General features: G+C 41.1%; 1 protein-coding gene across 1 annotated transcript in view; it reads left to right on the top strand.

Moving 5' to 3' along the window:
- Positions 1 to 22,477, top strand: part of LOC111152386 (chromosome unknown C6orf106 homolog) — a 93,607-nt gene that overhangs the window by 58,138 nt on the left and 12,992 nt on the right. Inside the window, exon 4 of the mRNA XM_022510916.1 lies at positions 15,240 to 15,568. Within this exon, the coding sequence (XP_022366624.1) occupies positions 15,240 to 15,568 (329 nt within the window). The remainder of the gene's footprint in view (positions 1 to 15,239; positions 15,569 to 22,477) is intronic.

The raw sequence follows: 22,477 nt of genomic DNA, 5'->3' as shown, positions 1-22,477 counted from the left end.
AGTTTGTGTGGATATCAACTGATTGATTCTAAATTTTATATGAAGATAAAAGACCCAGAGTAGTCAACTCATATTGGAGAGAGAAGTGGAGAAATGACATTCCCTGACTTCAAGACTTACCATACAAAGCTATATGGATCAAGACCATTTGGTATTGGTGAAAGAATAAAGAAATAGATCAATAGAACAGAATAAAAAGTCCAGAAGTGGATACAAGTATAGTCAGCTGATCTTTGTTAAAGAAGCAAAGACAATGGAGAAAAGATAGTCTTTTCAACAAATGGTGCCGGATCAACTAAGTATCTACATGCAAAGAAATGAATCTAGACACAGACCTTATATTCTTCCCCAAAATTAACTCAAAATGGATCATAAACCTAAATGTAGACATCATACCAAAGAAGATATACAGATAGCAAATAAGCATATGAAAAGATTTTCATTATCATGTCATTAGAGAATTGCAAATTAAATTAAAATAAGTTACTACTATCTACCTATTAGATGCCCCAAGTCCTGAATATTGACAGCACCAAGTGCTGACAAGGATGTGGAGCCACAGGAACTCTCCTTTATTGTGGGCATGAATGCAAGATGGTACAGTCACTTTGGAAGACAGTTTGGGAGTTTCTTATAAAACTAAAATACTTTAGGCGCGCCTGGGTGGCTCAGTGGGTTAAGCCTCTGCCTTCGGCTCAGGTCATGGTCTCAGGGTCCTGGGATCGAGCCCCGAATCGGGCTCTCTGCTCAGCAGGGAGCCTGCTTCCCTTCCTCTCTCTTTCTGCCTGCCTCTCTGCCTACTTGTGATCTCTGTCAAATAAATAAATAAAATCTTAAAAAAAAAAAACTAAAATACTTTTGCTGTGTTTATAACTTTTTAAAAAAGATTTTATTTATTTATTTATTTGACAGAGGTAGAGATCACAAGTCCATGAAAAGGCATGAAGAAACTTTCAATGCCTATGTCTAAGTAAAAGAAGCCGATTTAAAAAGGCTGCATCCTGGGGCACCTGGGTGGCTCAGTGGGTTAGGCCTCTGCCTTCAGCTTGGGTCGTGATCTTGGGGTCGTGGGATCGAGCCCTGCATCAGGCTCCCTGCTCAACAGGGAGCCTGCTTCCCCCTCCCTCTCTCTGCCTGTCTCTCTGCCTACTTGTGATCTCTGTCAAATAAATAAAATCTTAAAAAAAAAAAAAAAAAAGCTACATCCTGTATGATTCTTACATGACATTCTGGAAAAGGCAGAACTGGAGACAATAAAAAGATCAGTGATGGCCAGGGGTTGGGGGAGGGAGGGGAGAGGAATAGGCGGAACACAGGACTTTTAGGGTGGTGAAATTATTCTGTGTGAATAATGGTGAATTATTATGTCATTATGGTGAATACGTGTCATTATGCTTTTATCAAAACCCATGGAATGTACAGCCCCAAGAGTGACCTCTAAGAACTGTGGACTTGGGTCATAACGATGTGCCTGTGTGGGTTCATTGATTATAACAAATACCACTTTGGTGTGGGATGTCGATAGAGGGAGGAACTTGTACATACATGGCAGAGTGTATACATGCCTCTTCTCAATTTTGTTGTGAACCTAAAAACTGCTTTACAAATAAAGTCTTGAAAAATAATAAAGTCTATTAAAAATACTTCTCAAGGGGCGCCTGGGTGGCTCAGTGGGTTAAAGCCTCTGCCTTCAGCTCAGGTCATGATCTCAGGGTTCTGGGATCGAGTCCCGCATCGGGCTCTCTGCTAGGCAGGGAGCCTACTTCCTCCTCTCTCTCTGCCTACTTGTGATCTCTGTCTGTCAAATAAATAAATAAAATCTTTAAAAAAAAAATACTTCTCAATAATAAAGAAATAACTTTCCCGGTTAAATGGTCTGGAAGGGCTTTCCCTAATCTGCAGTATTTTAACTGAATAGATTCAGCTTGGTGATAGGGGAAAGGCGCCACATTTCCAAACTGCAGTAAAGAAGCATAAAGTCTGGTTGAGTGTGACTTGTCCAGTTTGGCCTGCATGGGTGAGGGTTCTGTGTGGGAAAGAATGGGAAGTGGATTAGAGGTGATAGTACTCTGAGGAATATTTCTGGAAGAGAGATGAGTAGCAGGCCCAGACTAAGGGGCCTAGGAGGGACATCTCTATTTGCTGTGTACCTCAGAGGTGAGTGAGTGGGGAGATGGACTTTCTTTTGTAGAGTTGAGAAGTCCAGGTCGTCTTGAGTGAGCCCTAAGATGCCACGTGTGTGGATGTTGCTAGACCTACTTCAGTTTAGAGGTGAGAATACTCATTCATTTCTCCAAAGTTCTGTGCCCAGATTTGAGCCAGGAAGAGAATTTGGCCTATTAAGAGGCAGTGATGGAAATGAAGAGGAGGACAGGGTGCTCGTGTGAGTTGTGCCAAACCAAAGAAATGAAGGAGAAAGTGAAAAATGAGCAGAGGAGGAGAATGAAGAAACATTTAGGAAGTTCTGCTTTGTCACTGTCTTTGACTCTGACTTGTCAGTGACTGTGATGTCTGTAATGTAATTCTCTTTGGCGAGAACCATGATGGGGAGGGGTTTTGTTTTGCTAGTTTTTGCACTGGCCCTGCTTGGATGGTGATGTTGACTGGCAGCAGTTTCTCTGAAGCCAGAAACAAAGCCTGTCCTCTTTTAGGAGGAGGGGGAAGGGAGATCAGAGTTAATGTAGTGTATTACCAGATCTCTGGGACAGAAAAGCTTTCACCAGGAATAACCAATTACCATCAGCACTGCTGTTTTGTACTTTTTGTCCATAAATTATGTCAAAGATAAGGTTTGACTTTCTAAAAAAGACAAATAGAGCCTGTGTCTTGTTGTTATGCCTTTAAATATTCAGAACATACTTAGTAACTCCATAGAAAATATCAGAGTCCTAAATTAAGCTTCATTTTAGAAGCATGTGTACAAAGAGGAATGGCCTTTTTAAAAAAGGTATTTAAGTTTGAATTAGGTAAACCAGTTGGTAGTCTAAAATTTGACTTTCTGATGAACTAAGTACTTACTTGGAAGTACTTCTGCTTAAATATTCTATTTTAAATTAATCCTTTGATAAAAATACTATAAGTGTCAAGAAGTTCCAAGTGTGTCCCAGTCAGACTGGTTGAGAAATTCAGCAGTAGTAGTGAAAGGATAGGAACACCAGCCATCTTTCTACCTATTTGCATATAAAATGAATAATATTTAAATATTAAGTCCTTTTATCCAGTGTTATATTTAAGTGCTTTTCAACGTAACTGCCAAAATGATTGTTAAAATGTCAGTTTAATCTGTATATTTTTATGCCAGTTGCGTAAGTTTGGCTATTTATGTGCTATAGCTATAATTTCAATTCCCTGCAATATTCTTAAACCTGATTGTACTTAAATTTAAATTAGTGTTTTAAGTTGCTTCACTATACTTGCAGTCTATCTTAATGTTCTGCAGTTGTGCTATTACCCACTCAGATTATGCTTTATTAGTAGTCTGTAAAAGTTTAAATAATGAGGATGTTAATATTTCCATCTTTAGTGCCAGGAATAGCCTCCCTTAACTATTACCTATTTCCTGGTTGATGGAACACTCAAAACGACCAGGGGTGGGAGTGCTGCGTAGTGTTATAGATAAGCACTAGATTAGGATTAAAAAGAGCTGACTTTTGTTGTTTTTGATTCTGCCATATAATCTATTACTGATTGGCCTTGAACAACTAACTTAAAGTTACTGGGCTTCAGCGTATTTTTTGCTTGTTTGTTTTAGTTGTGAAATAGACATAACAGAATTTACCATCTTAACCATTTTTAAGTATACAATTTAGTGACATTAAGTACATTCACGCTTTTATGCAACTGTCATCACCATCTACCTCTAGTATTCTTTTTATCTTGCAAAAGTGAAACTCTGTACCCATGAAATAGTAACTTCTCATTTCTCTCTCCAGCCTTGACATCACCATCCTATTTTCTGTCTCTATGAATTTGACTCTTCTAGGTACCTCATATAAGTGGTATCCTATAGTAGACAGTATTTGTCCTTTGTGACTGGCTTATTTCACGTAGCGTAATATCCTGAAGATGCATCCAAGTTGTAGCATGGGTCAGAATTTCCTTCCTTTTTAGGTTGAATAATACTCAATTATATGTATATACCACACTTTTAGAATGCATTCATACATCATTGGACACTTGGATTGCTTCCACCTTTTGGTATTATAAATAATTCTATGAACATGTGTATGGAAATATTTCTTTGGAGAGCCTATTTTTAGTTCTTTTGGGGATCCACCTAGAAGTGGAATTGTTGGACCATATGACACTTTAATTTTTTGAGGAACTGCCATACTGTTTTTCATAGCGGCTGTACCATTTTACCTCCCAGCAACAGTATACAAGAGTTCCAGTTTCTCCACATCCTTGCCAACACTTGTTATTTTCTTTCTTTCTTTTTTTTTTTTTTTAATAGTAGCCATCCTAATAGGTAGGTGTGAGGTGGTATCTTGTAGTTTTGATTTGCATTTCCCTAATGATTAGTGATCTTGAGCATCTTTTCATGTGCTTGTTGGCCATTCAGCTTGTCTATTCAAGTTGTTTTTTAATCAGGTTTTTGTTTTTGTTTTTTAAAGATTTTATTTGTGAGAGAAATTGAGAATAAGTCTACAAGTGGGTGGAAGGGCAGAGGAAGAGGGAGAAACAGACTCCCCATTGAGCAGGGATGCCTGATGTGGGGCTGCATCCTGACTGAGCCGAAGCAGACTTAGTCTAATGACTGAGCCACCCAGGCACCCCTTGGTAGGAGTTCTTTAAATATTCTGGGTATTAACCCCTTATGAAATACAGTTTTCGCATACTTTCTCTATTCTGTGGGTTGCCTCTTCACTCTGTTAATTGTGTCCTTTGATGCACAAAAGTTTTAATTTTGATGTCGCCCAATTTATTTTTTCTTTGGTTGCTTGTGCTTTTTTTGTCATATCCAGGAAATGATTTCCAAATCCAGTTTCATGAAGCTTCCTCTCTATGTTTTCTTCTAAGAATTTCATAGCTTAGGCTGTGATGTTTAGGTCTTTGACCCATTTTGAGTTAATTTTTGTGAATGGTGTGAGGGTAAGTGTCCAACTTTATTATTTTGCATATGATACTCAGTTTTCCCAACACCATTTGTTGGAAAGACTGTTCTTTCTCCCTTTGAATGGCCTTGCCTGTCTTGTCAGAAATCATTTGACTATATAAATGAGGGCTTGCTTCTGAACTCTCTCTTCTCTTCTATTGGTCTGTACATCTTTTTAACAATACCACATTGCTTTGATTACTGTAATGCTATAATTTTGAAATCAGAAATTGTGAGACTTCCAGCTTCCTTCTTTTTCAAAATTTTTTTGGCTATTGAAAATTGTTATAGCTTTAGTGATGCTAAGAGCAATCAAAAGGTTTTGATAGTAGTGCTAGCCTGATCCCTCCATTGCAGAGGTCTTCTCTGTCAACCAACCTTTTGCCTAATGCTTTCATTCATTGATGATTATTGCCTGAATCATTTCATCAGGGGTTACAAAGTGATTATTTCTTCCACATATATTAGCTGGAGTAGTTCTGGGATTTTTTTTTAAAAAATGGTTTCTTCATCAACAATGACATTCTGAAATTTAGTTTTGTAGTAAGGCTAGATTAAATGCTTAATTCTTTACCTTTAATTGTCAGTTTTCAGAGGAAGGAATTAGTGCTCCAGTTGCTTTCAGGGAAACTAACAAATGAAGAGGGAAAGTTAAAGTTTAGATACCTTCTTTAGGGTAGAATCCTGAATTCTTAGATTTCATATATGAAACCTGTTTTAGTTCATTGTAGTTAGGGACCCAGGAATCTGTATTTTTTCACATGTAAGCCACATGACCTTGATGTAGGTGGTCTACAGAGCAGACTGCTGTGAAGTAATATGATTGACTGAAAACTGGTTACTGTTTTGTTGTGTTGTCTTCCATACCACAGGTGGTGTTCACTGAGAAGTTAATGCCCAATCTTTATCAAAGTAATTCATTTTTAAATTACAACATTAAATGTTAACTTGCTTAAGTAAGGAGGTCTTTTCTGCTTTTTGTTTCCTGTTGCCATTATGGTCCCTCAGCTATAGTTAGACATAGCCAGTTGTCAGACATTTAATCTTAATATTGACTGACTTCCAGTAGGGCAACACAGTAAACATTTTTTTTTTAAGATTATTATTCATCAGAGAGAGAGAGAAAGCACAAGCAGGGGGAGCGGCAGGCAGAGAGAGAAGCAGGCTTCCTGAGCAAGGAGCCCCATAGGGGACTCGATCCTAGGACCCTGGGGTCGTGACCTGAGCTGAAGGCAGCTCAACAGACTGAGCCACCCGGGTATCCCTTTTTGTTTGTGTTTTAATGCTACTTAAATGGTGCTAAGTAGTTGAGCATAAATAATTTGGCGTTTATTGTACATCTATCCATGCCAGTCACCATCCTACAGAATTTATCTCCAGTCCTTTCTCTGTCTCCCTTTGACCTAGGTTTGTTTGTTTTTGTTTTCTTTCTTTCTTTCTTTCTTTCTTTCTTTCTTTCTTTTTTTTTTTTTTTACGATTTTTATTTATTTATTAGAGACAGTGAGAGCAGGAACACAAGCAAAGAGAGTGGGAGAGGGAAAGCAGGCTTTCTGCTCAGCAGGGAGCCTGATGTGGGGCTCGATTCCAGGACCCTGGGATCATGACCCCAGCCAAAGGCAGATGCTTAACTGAAACACCCAGGGGCCCCTGTTTTTGTTTTCTTTTTGTTGTTTGTTGTTGTTTATTTTTCTCAGTATGGAAAGCATTTCTGCTATTCCTGAGTCACAGTTTAGGAATGATATATTTAGAGGAGTCTCCCATTACCGCCTGCTTCAGCCAGATATCCATTTTTATTTGTTCATTTATGGTTTATCTGTAGAGCGTTGTTTGTTTCGCTTTGTCTTGCAAATACTAGTCAATATATGTAATTTTGATCCTTTTCTTACACAAAAGTGTGATAACTATATAGATACTGATCTGCATCTTCTTTTTCCCCCCTCACTTAATAATATATTCTAGAGGGGCGCCTGGGTGGCTCAGTGGGTTAAGCCGCTGCCTTCGGCTCGGGTCATGATCTCAGAGTCCTGGGATCGAGCCCCGCATCGGGCTCTCTGCTCTCTAGGGGAGCCTGCTTCCTCCTCTCTCTCTCTGCCTGCCTCTCTGCCTGCTTGTGATCTCTCTGTCAAATAAATAAATAAAATCTTTAAAAAAAAAAAAAAAAAAAAAAAAAAAATAATATATTCTAGAGATCACTGTAGAAATCATTCTGTTTTATGGCTGTGGAGTCTCCCCTCAGGTAGATGTGTTATTTTTCCATCCAGTCACTACTGATGGACATTCAGGTTTCTAAACGTTTCTTGCTCTTGCATATAAATATAATGCTGTTATTTTCTCCAGTTTCTTCCCTATTTCACTTCTCTCCTTCATAGCAGAACTCTTTGGAAAATTTTCAGTCAGAAATGGCTATCTCCACCTCTTGATTTCTGGACTCCTAAATTCTTTCCATTGGGTTCCGTCCCCACTGCTCCACTGAAACTGCTCTTTTCAAAACACCAGTGACCTACGTGATACCACCTCCAATGCTTCGTTCTCACTTTCTCAACCTTACTTGAATTAGTAGCTACACAGGACCCAGTTGATGACTCTGTCCTCCTTGAAACACTTGTGAGGAGGCTTCTAGAACACCATATACTCCTGGGTTTTCTTTATTCTTGAGGCTGTTCCTTCTCTCTTTTTATGACCTCCATTTCATTGAATGAATGCATTCCGCTTTCCCGTGGTATCAGCTGATGGCTGGGCCAGCTCGGGCCCCCTGCAGGAGAGGGTGGTCTGCCCAAGCAGGGAAGTAGGAAGGGGTGGAGGCTCTGCATCTGGAAGTTGAAGCTGGGAGGGGGAAGAGAGGAAGGCTTCTCATTTCAAAGGTCACCTGAAACAAGCCCGAAGTCTGACACAACCAGAATTTATTGGTGTAATATGTGAGAGCAGGCTCTCCAGCGGAACTGTGGAATGCCACACAAGAGGGAGGAGGGACGCGGCCTTTGTACGGTTTGGGTTCCTGCTGAAGGATTCTGAGAATGCTCTCAGGGAAATGGTCAGTTTTGGATTGGTTGCTATTTCTGAGGCAGGATTAGAAGGCAGGATTAATTAGAGTTTGGTGCTACTTTGAGACAGGGGCAGTTTAACAACAAACAGTCCTCAGTAATCGATGCTACAGAAAAATGGGTCTGCGGGTATCATTGGTAAGAAAGCAGTAGTCACACAGAGGGTTGTTAAAGCATTTTGTAGCTGCTACATGACCTTGGGGGAAATCATTTTTTCTCTTACCTTTGCACCTGCCTTTATAAGTGTCTGTCCTTCTAGCCCAGTTGAGGGCAGGGTTTTTTCTTTTTCACTCTGAGCTGATTTTCATCTTTGATCTTGGATGTTTTTACTCTTTCAATTCCATGGCACTGATTTCCTGAATTTGGAAGTAGAGATTCTTGTTTCCTAAGACTGAAGCAAGTAATTGAGTGGTTAAAGGATCACTGTAGTCCTCCATCCCACCCCCAAATTAATGTAAAAGCTCATAATTTTTCAGTAGGGCATGATTCAGGAAAATTGTGAAGTAGGAATAGTTTCTTTGTTGTTGCCATTTCAACTCTGCTTTCTGAGCCCCTCACTGTATTGGGGGCCCCAGGGACCCTTCACCATCTCGTCTCATCCAGGCTTCCACTGCTCTTTCTTATTAGGCCTTTTTCTTCTCCCCTTTGTGAACTCGAGCCTAGTGATTGATTTGATGAGTTTAAGGTAGCTTAATATTTTCCTTTAAAGGTCATTTGCATTTTAAAAGGAAATTCCTGAGAATAATACTGAAATCAAGGAACAAGATTCTAATACATTTGTGGCAAGGTGGAGTGGGGAGTGAGGATGGGTAGGGAACAGGGTTTGAACAGAGTCAGTGGTTCAGCCATCACTCGGAGCAGCTGAAGAACTGGAGTCTGGCTCTGCCTTCTCCCCACTTAGGTGCTGAGATAGGTGGTGTGTTGATAAAGTGTAAGTATCAGAGTGCCTGGGCATTGTCATGGCCATTTTGTGTTGAGTAAATAATGTGGAAATGTAGACTGGAAGTTGAGACTAGATAGATTAGCGCTGACAATTGGAAGTGCCTCGTTTTCCCAGTGGTACACACACACTCCTGCCTTGGTATTTCCAAGAGACAGACACAGGTTAAGTTGAGACTTCACACTGCTTACTGTCTGGGAATGTTTCAGTCCATAGATTGGCAGTGCTCAAACTCTCCTCTCAAGCCTCTGTCACAGAAGGTAGGCAGTACATACTCAGCCCTCCTATGGAGATGAAATGTGAACCTATAGTTTGTAGCCCAGCAGTTGACTAGAGCCTGTGTACTTCTCCGATCCAAGTGATTTCTTAATCCTTAGGGCACATGTGAGGTTCCTGTTGTGCTTTGAAGATGCATTGAGCTTTAGGAAGGATTTGAATCCACCACCTCCAAACCTAGATGTGACCTCCATGGTAGTCTTCCATGCGCATGCTTTAAAAGCCAGGCTGTGTGTCTCCTGGTGTTGTGGCATTGTTGTCTCATGACTCCTTGGGAGAAGCCCAAGGCGTTTGCTCTAGGGATCAGAAGCCTACAAGATTTCAATCTGAGCCACAGTTTGAACCACTTTGAGGTGTCTTTGTAAACTGAATTTGTAAAAGTTTATGCTTTCTCAAGTCCCCTGGCCTTTTCCCTTGGGAAGCCCAGACCCAAGTGCAACATACTGATGTGGCAGATTATTGCTTTAAGTGACTTCTGTCTGCATCTCGTACAGGCCAGATGCCTGCTCTGGAAGACACTGGGCAGCTTCTCCCTAACATCCACATCAAGATGATGGCTCATTTGTATAGTTGTTGCTGTTCCTTCTGTTTGAAGACTATTAACTGGCCCTCACTGCGGTACTGAGAAGGGGTTGCCTAGGAAAGGAGAGCATATAGGAGTGAACCCATGTCTAGTTTTGAATGGACGACTTGTTAGAATAAAGACCTCAACATTGGCACATTACTGTTAATTGAACTCCAGACTTTAGATTTTTTTTGTTTTTGTTTTTTAAATACGGGACACTCCATGAATTTGCATATCATCCTTGCGCAGGGGCCTGCTAACCTCCGTATCATTCCAATTTTAGTGTATGTGCTGCCGAAGTGAGCACAGACTTTATTTAGATTTTATCAGTTCCATTCATGACTTCTTTTTGTTCCCAGAATCCAGTCTCTGGTACCATGTTACATGTAGTTGTTTTGACTTTCACTCTCCCCTGATCTGTGACAGTTTCTCAGTCTTCCCTATTTCTCATGACCCGTGACTGGAGAAATACCGGCAGGTATTCTTTATAATGTACCCCAGTTGGAGCTTTTCTGATGTTTTCCTCAGTTCAGACTGATGGTATAGATTTTGGGAAGAATACAACAGAGGTGAAGTGCCTTACCAGGGCGTACCTCATATTTACATAATATGACTGGCGATACTAACATCGGTCATTTGATTAAATTGTTTGGTTGCCAGTTTCTCTGTTGTAAAGTTACCGTTTTTCTCTTTCCCTTCTCTGTTCTTTGAAAGCAAGTCACTAAGTCTGTCCCACACTCAGGATGGGTTGGGGGATATGTAGAATTTCAGGTATCTCCTGTATCCCTGTGACATACTCCTATCCTTTTTTTTTCTTCCTTTTTAACACTTTCTTTCTGATACTAAAAAGATATTCTAGGCTCATCTTATATTTTCCATGTCTTAGCCCCAGAATCAGCCATTTCTCTGAGGAACACTTGTTTTTTTAATTAGACAGTACTGTTCAGAAACCACTAGGCCTCCTCAGCAGGCAGAGGTGGGTAACATGTGTATACATACTACCCTCTGTAAACAGATGTATCTATCCTTGTTTCTGTGTTTCTTCATCTGTATATATATTAAGATAAACGTGAGTTGATAGTGCTGTCTCTGACTTTAATCTAGTACCACAGAGTTCATTTTAGAATGCCTTCCTTGTTCATCTGTCATATCCTTCAATAGTAAGAAACCTTGCTCCCAGCATTTCACTATTCATTTACTTATTCAACCCCAGTATACATGTACCCATGTTGTGCATGTATTATAACCCATAACCCCACAAGAAACAAATGTACCAGTTTGAATATTGTACTGATTTTTAGCAATTCTATTGTAGTGGACAAATCATAGATGTTTGTTCATGTTTATTATCATGTGATTTGATCTGTGATACTAGCCTTTAGATATACGCAGTATTTTTTTTTTTTTAACATTCCTACCATAATCTGAGATGTCTTTGTCTGTCTGCATGGTTCATTAAGATTATGGAGTTGGGCTTCAAGTAAAGTACTTTCCTTTTTTTTTTTTTTTTTTTTTTTTTAAAATGTGGTGCTTGAACTCGTGACCCTGAGATCAGGACCTGAGCTGAGATCAAAAGTTGGATGCCTAACCAACTGAGCCACCCAAGAGCCCCAAAATATTTTCCTTTTACTCTGCATGTCTAATAATCTAAACTTAAGAAATAAAAAGTTCATGTCTTTCTTTAGTAATTTATTACACATTTCTACAAAAGGAAGTTTATACTTATCATTAAAGTTATATACTTATTAAAGGTTTTATATGTAAAAGGGAGAAGTTAAATGAAACTGTTCACAGTACCATTTAGCTCCAGAGTCCTGGCTCAGGTCCTTTTTGAAAAACATCTTAAGGCAAGACACTCTAAGATCAGTTTGTCCATTTGCTTACTAAGCTCTGAATGTGTAGGCTTGGCACTTGAGTCTGCTTTATTGGCTACTTTTCTAGGACATCCTGTTGGCCCATCCTTGTTATTGGTACCAAAGATCATATATGTTTGTGGGTAAAGATACTATGGCCTGGGAAATGGGACTCCTTATCTATAGCTGTAGTTTCCTGGGTTCTTCTTGATTCCCAGTTCCTATTGAGGAAAAATAGTATGAGTTGTAAAAGCTGTTGTGAGAATTGAGCATTCTCAGCCATCATGTACATTGGCTTTTAACTTGAAGTCTGATCTTGGACCCATCACTTCTGCCTCCATACTTCAGATCCTTTATGTAAAAGGTACAGCCATTCCATTAGATGATTTTGTCATCACAAATAGTAAGACATGGCTGGCAGTTCTTATCACAGTAATTAAGGCATTCTGGCAAGAATTGGAGATGGTCAGCCTCTTGAAACAAGCTTATTTGGTCCATTTTTATCACCCTTTTTATTTGATTAACACACTCATTCACACACAGTATGCATGGGACGAACACATCTGAAACATGAGGGCTAGCAGTAGTACCTAGATGGGTTAGATTGTACCATGCAGAAGGTATATTTTGCTGTTCATAATGACCCATCATGGTAATAACTACGGAGGATCAGAACTGGAGTGTTCATTGTTGGTGTTTATAAATCATTGGTTTCTTAAATGATCTACTATTTAGAACTACTATGTAAAATCTGGGAGCAGTATAGAAGAATAGCCAAGGTGAAGAGGGTGCGGTGGCTTATGTATGATATGGTCCAGTGAGTTATGTGAAAGAAACGGTAGTTCTTAAAGCCAGGGGGAAAATGTCTCATTAGTCTCATATACTGATCACAGTCTTCAGAAAACTGTCCTATCTCTTCTCATAAGCATTTAGTTTCCTGAGCAGAGTGAAGGAAGCATATGACCTATACCTGAGTGTGTAAAACATATCACGTACTTACAAAAGGACTTTGGAAAATAGATGGGTGAAAGAAGAGAAGAAATGTACTGTAAGGTAGGGCATGTCTGTTTGGGGAAAACAATAATAGAGTGAAGAGATGTTGCCTTTGGTTAGAAATCTAGGCTAGGAAAAGCATGGAGTAAATCTCCCTTAGCCGCCTGCCATTGAATTGTTTTTTTTAAGGCCTACATCATGTTGGTTTATGAGACTGACTTAGAGTTTTGAATGAAAGTCCTCTGACCCAGTATTCCTGGCACCATTCCACATTTCCGAGTAAAGTGGCGCGCTGCATATCCTGGCTTACAATGTTAATCAACAGCTTGAGCTTCTGTCGCCCTCGTTTACATGAGGATTCACATTTGCCATCAGAAAAGCTGTGTCTGGGGTGGATTACTCGTTCCTGGGTGTCATGCTTGTGCGGCCCGTGGCTGCAGAGCTGCTAACTCCAGAAGCGAACAGCAGATGTCACTGTGTCTCCACTTACTAGGCTTCTGGCTCCTAGCTGGTCACTTGCAACCAAGGTGTTTTTTTTTTTAGTTTTTGTTTTTGTTTTTGTTTTTGTTTTTGTTTTTGTTTTTTTTTTGTTAAATTTTATTTTTTATAAACATATAATATATTTTTATCCCCAGGGGTACAGGTCTGTGAATCGCCAGGTTTACACACTTCACAGCACTCACCATAGCACATACCCTCCCCAATGTCCATAATCCCACCCCCCCAACCCCCCTCCCCCCATTAACCCTCAGTTTGTTTTGTGAGATTAAGAGTCACTTATGGTTTGTCTCCCTCCCAATCCCATCTTGTTTCATTTACTCTTCTCCTACCCCCTTAACCCCCCATGTTGCATCTCCTCTCCCTCATATCAGGGAGATCATATGATAGTTGTCTTTCTCCGATTGACTTACTTCGCTAAGCATGATACCCTCTAGTTCCATCCACGTCGTCGCAAATGGCAAGATTTCATTGCTTTTGATGGCTGCATAGTATTCCATTGTGTATATATACCACATCTTCTTTATCCATTCGTCTGTTGATGGACATCTAGGTTCTTTCCATAGTTTGGCTATTGTAGACATTGCTGCTATAAACATTCGGGTGCATGTGCCCCTTCGGATCACTACGTTTGTATCTTTAGGGTAAATACCCAGCAGTGCAATTGCTGGGTCATAGGGTAGTTCTATTTTCAACATTTTGAGGAACCTCCATGCTGTTTTCCAGAGTGGTGCAACCAAGTTTTTATTGGAGCTCCCAAACCACTGAACGCAAATTGAGTATTTATGGCCTTCATCAGATACCGACCCCAGACTGAAAACTGAGAATAAGCACAGCCCAAGAGGGTTTTCCTCATTTTCTTTCACTATTCTTTTTAGTTGGTGGATTTCTTTTTTCCTATTCTTAATATCTTTATTTTGGTGTAGGTAACTGATGAAATTCATTAGCCTTTTCTTACCAACCATTCAGCAGTTATTTAGGAGTCTTGGATAGCTTTTCACATTTGTTTCAGCTGGGTTTACACGTCAGAGCTTCTTGGCCTCTCTGTATCTTGCTTTTTAAAAGCTTTCCGGCAGGAAAGTTGATGTCACTGTTCTCTAAATTGAGATGCAGAACATTGAAGGAAACTGTCTCTTTATTCTTCTGTTTGAACCCTTAGCTTCAGCAGTTGAGGAAATAGCTGAATTATGACCAAAAGTTCTGTGGTGCATCTTTTTAAAACAAATCTCTTACGGTTTCAGTGTAGATGGTGGGATTTCCCTATATGACAAAGGCAGGGTTGGTGTTAAATTGGATTATTTAAGAAAATCTGGGGCATGCTAAGTTTTTGGTATCCTTTGATCACATAGATCATTGGAAAAAAAACCCAGGTGATATTTTCCTTAATAGTCAGGGTTAGTGGTTTACACGTGTCCTGGTGTCATTATTAATTGGTTCCCCCTTTACTCTCAGTTGTCCTGGTTTGGACAATATGTCGTCACTCTAAATTGCATAGAGAGGTGGGGGAGGGGTCATTGATAAGTTGCAATTCTGGGAATTATAAGTATTTTTTGGCTTAAGAATTATGCCTGCCATGAGTTTTCTAAGTTACATACATTCAAGCTAAAGCAAAAAACCACAAAGAGCTTATGATTCTGGGAAAATAGTTTTTGGATTTCTGTCTATAGATCATTGTTCTCTGGAGCAGTGATTTCCAAATATGGCTGTGCATCGGAATCAACTGGTAACCTTTTAACAAATACTTTCGTGGGTCTTACCACAGACCTGTACTGAATATGTACTGGAGTTTGAACGTGACATTACCACAAATGTAGAAATGCATACCTGTACTGGTGACTTTGTCAGCTTGCTTTTCAAATTAGCGTGTAAAAGGACATTTCTTCCTGTGGTTTGGGTGGCATCTCGGGCTTCTGGTGGTGGCTGCTTTGGGCCTTGAGGGTCTGCCTGTCACTGATGTGAGTTGCCTTTTTGTTTCAGATGTCATCTGGGTGATTCTCAGTGTGGAGGTGGGTGGACTTTTAGGAGTAACGCAGCAGCTGTCATCTTTTGAAACGGAGTTCAACACACAGCCACATCGCAAGGTAGAAGGAAACTTCAACCCGTTTGCCTCTCCCCAAAAGAACCGACAATCAGATGAAAACAACTTAAAAGACCCTGGGGGTTCCGGGTTCGACTCGATCAGCAAAAACACATGGGCTCCTGCTCCTGACCAAACCGAGCAAGATGAGAATAGACTCTCACAGAACTCTGTAAATCTGTCCCCCAGCAGTCACGCAAACAACTTATCAGTAGTGACTTACAGTAAGGTAGGTGCCCTCGGAGAAGAGGAGAAGGGGTAGGTGGTGGGCCTTGGGACTTGTGATACCCTTTCATGGCAAACCTAGAAGCCTAGAATGTTCTTTAAGACGCTTAGCTCTCCTGCCAACAGCAACAATACAAAAACCTACCCCTTCTCCCCTCCCCCCCCCCATCTTCATGTCCTGTGGATGTTACTTTATCCACATTTATAATTTACCACTGTCTCTCTGCTCTGGTTTGGGTGTTGAAAGAACAAGGTTTTTTACCTTAAGCATTTAAAAAAAAATGAAAGTCAAAATATCACCAGCTCTCCTTCCAGTGTAAATGTATACTAAGCCTAGAACAGCAAGATGCTTTTGGAATCTTTTCCTACTTTGTTGTTTTTATTTTGGCTTTGGGTGGGACTTTTGTTTTTCCAAGGAAAAAAGACAAACTCTATTATTTATCCTAAATACTGTTGTTGGGCTTTCGCTTTACTTACCTTGTTTACATGTCTTGTCGATATATTTTCAGTCTCTTATGGCCCATCTACCTCCTTATCCACAACCCAGAGTGGCCCAAGTGATATTTTGACTCTTTATGTATGGGGCAGTAAGTGAGAGAATTATTTGTTGAGTTGACCATGATTTTAAATATTTTGATTGTTCTGAGACACTCTTCTGGGTGTTTGATTTCTTGACCTGCTTCTCTCCTTGCTAGCTGATTAAACAGTGTCTTCCACACTCTGCTAAGGGTGATGATGATTCTTGGTTGTTGGTTTGGGTTGGTTGAGTAAAGCCCTGATGCCGAGAGCTCATGTTATAGGTGTTTCATGTGGCTTGGGCCTGTGAGCATTCCTATGCATTCTTCTCTGATTAATAATGCTGTGTATTAGGCCCAGCATCCCACCTATACAGTCGTAACACTGTTAAGTCTGTCCTTGGGTCATGTTGGCATTTACCCTCAAATTTTGAAAAATAAAACTGATGTTTATTTGAGGGACAGATCGCTTGTCTGTTGTTAAGAATGGTATTTTTCTGACCAGTGGTTTATATATGGTCCAGATCAAGAGGCGAATTAAGGAAAGAAACCTGAGGGCGCCTGGGTGGCTCAGTGGGTTAAGCCTCTGCCTTCGGCTCAGATCATGCTCTCAGGGTCCTGGGATTGAGCCCCGAATCAGGCTCTCTGCTCAGCAGGGAGCCTGCTTTCGCCTCTCTCTCTGTCTACTTGTGATCTCTCTGTCAAATAAATAAATAAAATCTAAAAAAAAGAAAAGAAAGAAAGAAAAGAAACCTGATGATATGAATCCTGTTTCTCCTCATGGTCTAGTAAGAGAGACTTCATTCCCTAGTGGTATAACAAAGGATTGATTTTTTTGGTTGTTTGGATGGTTGTAAAGGATTCTGTGGAGTCATGTTAGTTGTACAGGATATAAGAAAGTTAATCGGCAAGACAGTAAATTTGCCTGTATTTGGGTTAAGATTTCATGTCATAACACTGTAATAAAAGGTTTTTCATTTAAGCTCCTATTTCTCCAGATTTTTCCTCCTTAAATTTAACCATCCAGAGTATGACTCTCCAGGTGGTAGGTGAGCCAAGCCGTAGGGTAAGCATGTCCTGTTAGAACTGGAATTTGCAGCTGAGTTTAATGAGAAGATGAGAGCTGAAGGAGGCAGAGCCAGTTGCCCCAGTGCTTTGTGTAATGGAAGCCCCCCTTCTCCCAACTGTGAGCTCCCTGGCTGCAGTAGTCACTGTGGTCTTAGGAGACGGCTGGTGTGCCTGGCCAGGGCATGCACTCATCTTCCTAAGTTGTGAACCTGTGAGTTGTTTGCAGCTCCTTCAGGGAATGATGCCTTTTCTCCAGTTCTGTGATGATTGCCCTGGCCTGGGGGGTGAGATGGGGTTGGCAGGGGTCAGGATGGATTACCTCCCAGCCTTAGTGAGGTCCTACCATGTTGTCATTTTGTTTTGTTTTGTTTTGTTTTTGAAAGAGTGGGCTGTGGTGAGGCTAGAGGCTATTAAGATTTCTTGTGGTTGATGAATTCATGGTATGTCACCTAACTTTTTTTCATGAACTCTGTAGAATCATTTAGAAGTAGTATTTGCAAGAACCAGAGAAAAGGCTCTTATTGGAGGTGCTATTCAGAGACTATTGGCTATAATGCATTGAGAATGTGGCACTTAGGTTCCAAAGAGAAACTGGAGCCTCCCTTGTTTCTTGCTTTTCTTTCTTTTTTTTTTTTTTTCTTCATTTATTTTTAGAGGTGGGAAAAGGACAGAGGAAGAGGGAGAGGGACAAGCAGACTCCTCGCTGAGTGAGGAACCTCATGCAGGGCTCAATCTCATGACCCTGAGATCACGACCCTGAGATCGTGACCTGAGCCAAAATCAAGAGTCAGACACTTGCTTAACCGACTGCATCACCCAGGCGCCCCTCTTGTTTCTTAATTTAAGCAGACTCGTATTCAGAATGTATTTCTGTGAGCATCCAGCAAGTTCTCTGAAAGCATTTCTGGTTAAAGTGGAATTGGCTCTACCTCTTAAGTCTCCTTAGGAGCAGGATTAGGGTGTAGACAGACAGCACTCAGTATTTACTAAAACATCTCTGCACTGTTTAGATCAGTGTGCACTGTTCAGTGGGAGATTTGAAGAATGAAAGAAGTTATCCCTATCAGCAGCTTACAGTGCAGTAGGGAAGATGAGATATGGACATAGCAATTACGGAACAGTTCAGTCAAGAAGTCCAGAGGGACAAGAACACAGTCAAAATGTGCAGTTTGTATGTATGGCTGTGGATTCGAGTTAGGGCAGAGAGGAAGAAGAGATTGAGTTGATGGAAAGGGCTTTTCAAAGGATACATTTGGAAAAACAGGAAGGACAGTGAACAGGTTAAGTGCTGAGGGCAGAATGCTTAAGAGACCTGTGGTCAGGAGATGTGGGTGACAGACGATGAGAGATGGGCTCAGTCATCTGCAGTGCTTTCCTTTGAGTCTGCTTAGGGGTGTACCTGACACAGTGGTGAGACGGGGTATACCAGAGTTAGATTTGAACTCGTCCTGTGTGCCAGCTGTGTTTCCATGTACTTCACATATAGTCGCTCATTTTTTGGACAGGAAAACAAAAGTTCCAAGGGACTTAGGAACTGGCTCAATATTCCATAGTTGTTGAGAGGCAGAGCTGGGATTCCAGTCCAAGGTGCCACATTACTAAAACATGTATTATTAGTAAGTGAACCTGGGCTCTCCCTAGGTCCTCCAGTTGGGTTGGAGGCTGTGGTGAGTGAAGGCATTTACTGAGTTGATGATTGGTATCATCAAGGAGTAAAAAACAGCAGAGTTGAAATAAGATAAGTGCCTCTCGCGTAAACCGAAGATTGCCCATGGCATCTTCTTTCTGAAGACTTACCTTGTTCATGAGTCTTTCAAGTAGTGACTTCTTTTCCTGGTTAGTAAAAATAAGAACTTGGGTGCAAAAACTTTGTGGTGTTTATAATAATTAGCACCCTTTTATTTGTAAATGAGTGGAAAGAATGAAAGAAACCCCTGAGCTCTAGAGTTGGGACGTGTGTTTTCAGTTCACCTCAGATGCCATCTTTATGCGGAGGAGGAATACCTGATGCCCTGGGGTCAGGGATCAGAGTAGACAGTAGATTTTACTTACTCTAAAGAAATTCCCTGCCTGCCATTAAGGCTGGGAAAGAACATGATGCTCTTGGAAGCCCGTGACCACAGTTACAACAGGCATATATGGTTTCCTGCTGCCTCTATAGTTACAGTTTAACTTGTTAAGGTTGGTAGGATGAAATGAAAAGATTGCTTCATGCACCTGCTCTGTGAGGGCTGCGTGGATATGTCAAAATAATGGCACATATGTCAGTGCCAGGAACTAGACACCCCAGGGGCCCTTGCCCAGCTGTACTTGAATAACCATAAGCTCTCTGGACTCAGTGCTCTGTGTCTGTGGGGGATGCCCTGGGTGGCAATGCCAGCTCTAGCTCCATCCCACAACCCAGAGGACCTGGCCCCTCCCCTATGTGAGAGCTGTCAGAGGGAGTCAGAAAAGTAAGTATATGCTGACCTGCTCCAAATATTCATAAATCTGACTCCTCGCCTTTGTTAGAAATTGGCTGACCTCATTGTCGGCTCAATTGTGGCTGACTTGTCCCATGTGAACGGTCAGATCAAGTATTGATGAAGGTTAGATGCTGTTTTACTGAACCCTTTTATGTGATTAGCTCAAGAGGCTCGGAGGACAAATGGTCCCAGTAGAATAGGTGCTCACTCAGTTGGCTCAAGGCTAATCTTGCCATGAATTCTAGCTCTCTGACTCATCCCTGGAGGCCAGTATAACTTTGGACAGTATGAGAATAGTGAAAAAAAAAAAAAAAAACAATTCATAGAGGTGTGGAAGGAGAAAATAAGTCCTGTTAAAATTAGATGCTTTTTTTTTTTTTTCTTATTTAGCAGTAATTTTTTAAATCTCTAAATGTTTTCTGAGAAGGCCTTACAGAGGAAAAAGACACCAAACGGTCTGATTAAGGCCAGATGGTAACAAGAGTGTGGCTGTCAAAAACCAAGGGGCTATACTTGAGGAAGGCCAAATGCTTGGTTTCCTTTCTCTAAAAAAAAGGAGTAATAATTTACACTGGGAGAGCTGAAAAGAATCCCAAATTCATTTATTTGTTACTTGGCCTATGGTTCCTATTTTGTGTTTTGTTCTTACTTTAAAAAAAATGTTTGGAGCTGGTATATGTCATATACTCCTCCTTTAAACTGGATTACAGTCTGAGCCACTGTTATTACTTCCGCCAAATGCTGGTTCAGAAGGAGAAACTTGTTATTATCTTTGTGGGGAGGTTCATCGTGCTCCTCCAGCGTCAGCCACTGCTGAGTGCCATCTGCCCTGCCTGCCCACATTCCCACCTGCTTCTCTTCCTATCTCTGTCTGACAGCCACCCTTGAGTATGTTTTGGATCTGCAGCTAGAGCAGGAGTACGTCTGCTTTTGTCTCATTGGAAGTCCGCTCTCTCCTGACCTCCTGCTATCTTTTGACTAAGGCCTAGAGGAATTATTTTCCCTGTTTAGGTGATAGTTTAGAAATCATGGTAGAGGTTACCGGGGGAGGTTTGCAAAAGGCAGATCCTTGGCTCTGTGGGCCTGAGGATATAATGGCTAGTGGATCTTATTATCTACTTTGAAGTAGCCAGTCAGTTTAATATAACGACAAGGGGTGAGTTTGGGGTGACATAATGGAATTGGGTTCAATATTTGCTCAGTTCAGAGGGCCTGAATTTGACCAGAAGGTGGGTGGTTGGTGTCTGTAGCTGGGCCAGTTGGTTATATGAGGAGCTAGAAGGCAGTGTGACCTTCCCACTACCCTGAGACTTGAATTTTTGCTCTCAGATGCTGACCCTTTCGTGCAAGGTTCAAAGAAGGTTCAAAGAAAAACTAGAAGGAAAACTTGGGTCACTTGATATTTTCTCCAGCTCTTGTTTTCTTTTCACAAGGGCTGGGTAGCAGAAGCACAGGACCCCCATGCAGAGTCCGAATGCAGTAATCAGAACTATCAAACTACCATTTATTGAGCACTTACTGTGTCCGTGCACTGTGCTGAGAACTTTTTACATTTAATTTTTATTGTTAAAATTATCAATATACATAGTTTAAGGAGCCAAGTACTTGTGCAAAGTTTATTACACAAACACCGGTGACCTCCCTTCCTCCCCGCCCCCAGCATTTGCTCCTCAGAGGGAGCAGGCTCAGTGTCGATGCGAGTTTAGTGGACACAGCAGCACCGGGCGCAGGGGCTGCACTCTTACCCCCTTTGTAGTTGCTGCGGCAGGAAGTACACACACCGGTTCTGTGATTTGCTCAAGGTCATGCAGCTAAGAAATGGTAAAAACTAGGATATGAACAAAAGCGAGTGTTGTTAACCCCTGAGCCTGTTCTCTTAACAGTGTACTACATTGCTTCACAGTCATAAATAGTATTCAAGTTCATATTCTTACCAGCTGCGCTAATAGCTGTGGGCTAGGGAGAGAGCGCTTTCTATAATAATAGTGCTACATTTCACGTGAAGATCAAGCCAGTTGTTGACTAAATACTATATGACTTCTCTACTACTAAAGCCCCACCCCTCACAAGCTTCTGTGGCAACTATAGAAACCAATCTTTTTCTCTAGCCTCCCATGGGAAGAGTCCCTAGAACCTCCATAGTCACTTAGGTTTAGATTTTTGTTGACATTGAAATTTCCATTAAGTCACTCTTGTGACGGCAACACCTATATCTCTCAAAGTCACAAAACCCGTCTGTATTCCTTTATTATTGTCAAAAGATACAGTGTCGAAAGTTTTTACTTTTCTGGAATGAACCTAAAATCTCCCTTTGAACATGCTTAATATTTTAGACTAGAACATACTCAGGGGGCTACCTTATCCCCTTAAAAGTCAGATTTTATTTCTGCAAAAGCTATCTAGAGAAAGTGAATTTTAGGCAGAGGGACAGCCATTACAAACCCTGAGGTTGAGGTTTACCTGGTTTGTTTAAGGAACAGAGCGAAGGAGGAGGAGAGTAGAGAAAGATGAAGTTAGAAGATGGAAACCAGATCATGGAAGGCCTTGTGGGCCCTTCTAAAGCTTTGGACTTTTGCTGCGAGGGCAGAGGAAACCTTTGAAGGCTTTTGAGCAGAGAGGTAATGAATAAAGCCCCTGCCTTTGGAAGTGGGATGTAAGTGAGAATGGAGTGAAGTTGACACCAAGGTTTTTGGCCCGAGCAACTACAAGGAATTGCCATCAGTGGAGAGGGAAAAGGCTATGGTAGAAGTGGGGAGAGGGGAGCGCCTGGGTGGCTCAGTCGTTTGAGCGCCTGCCTTTGTCTCAGGTCATGATCTCAGGGCCTGGAATCGGGGCTCTCTGCTTAGCAGGAAGTCTGTTTCTCCC

Source organism: Enhydra lutris, unplaced genomic scaffold (assembly GCF_002288905.1).
Source record: "Enhydra lutris kenyoni isolate GAN:26980312 unplaced genomic scaffold, ASM228890v2 scaffoldscaffold28, whole genome shotgun sequence".
NCBI lineage: Eukaryota > Metazoa > Chordata > Mammalia > Carnivora > Mustelidae > Enhydra > Enhydra lutris.
This window is presented reverse-complemented; position numbering and strand designations above follow the sequence as displayed.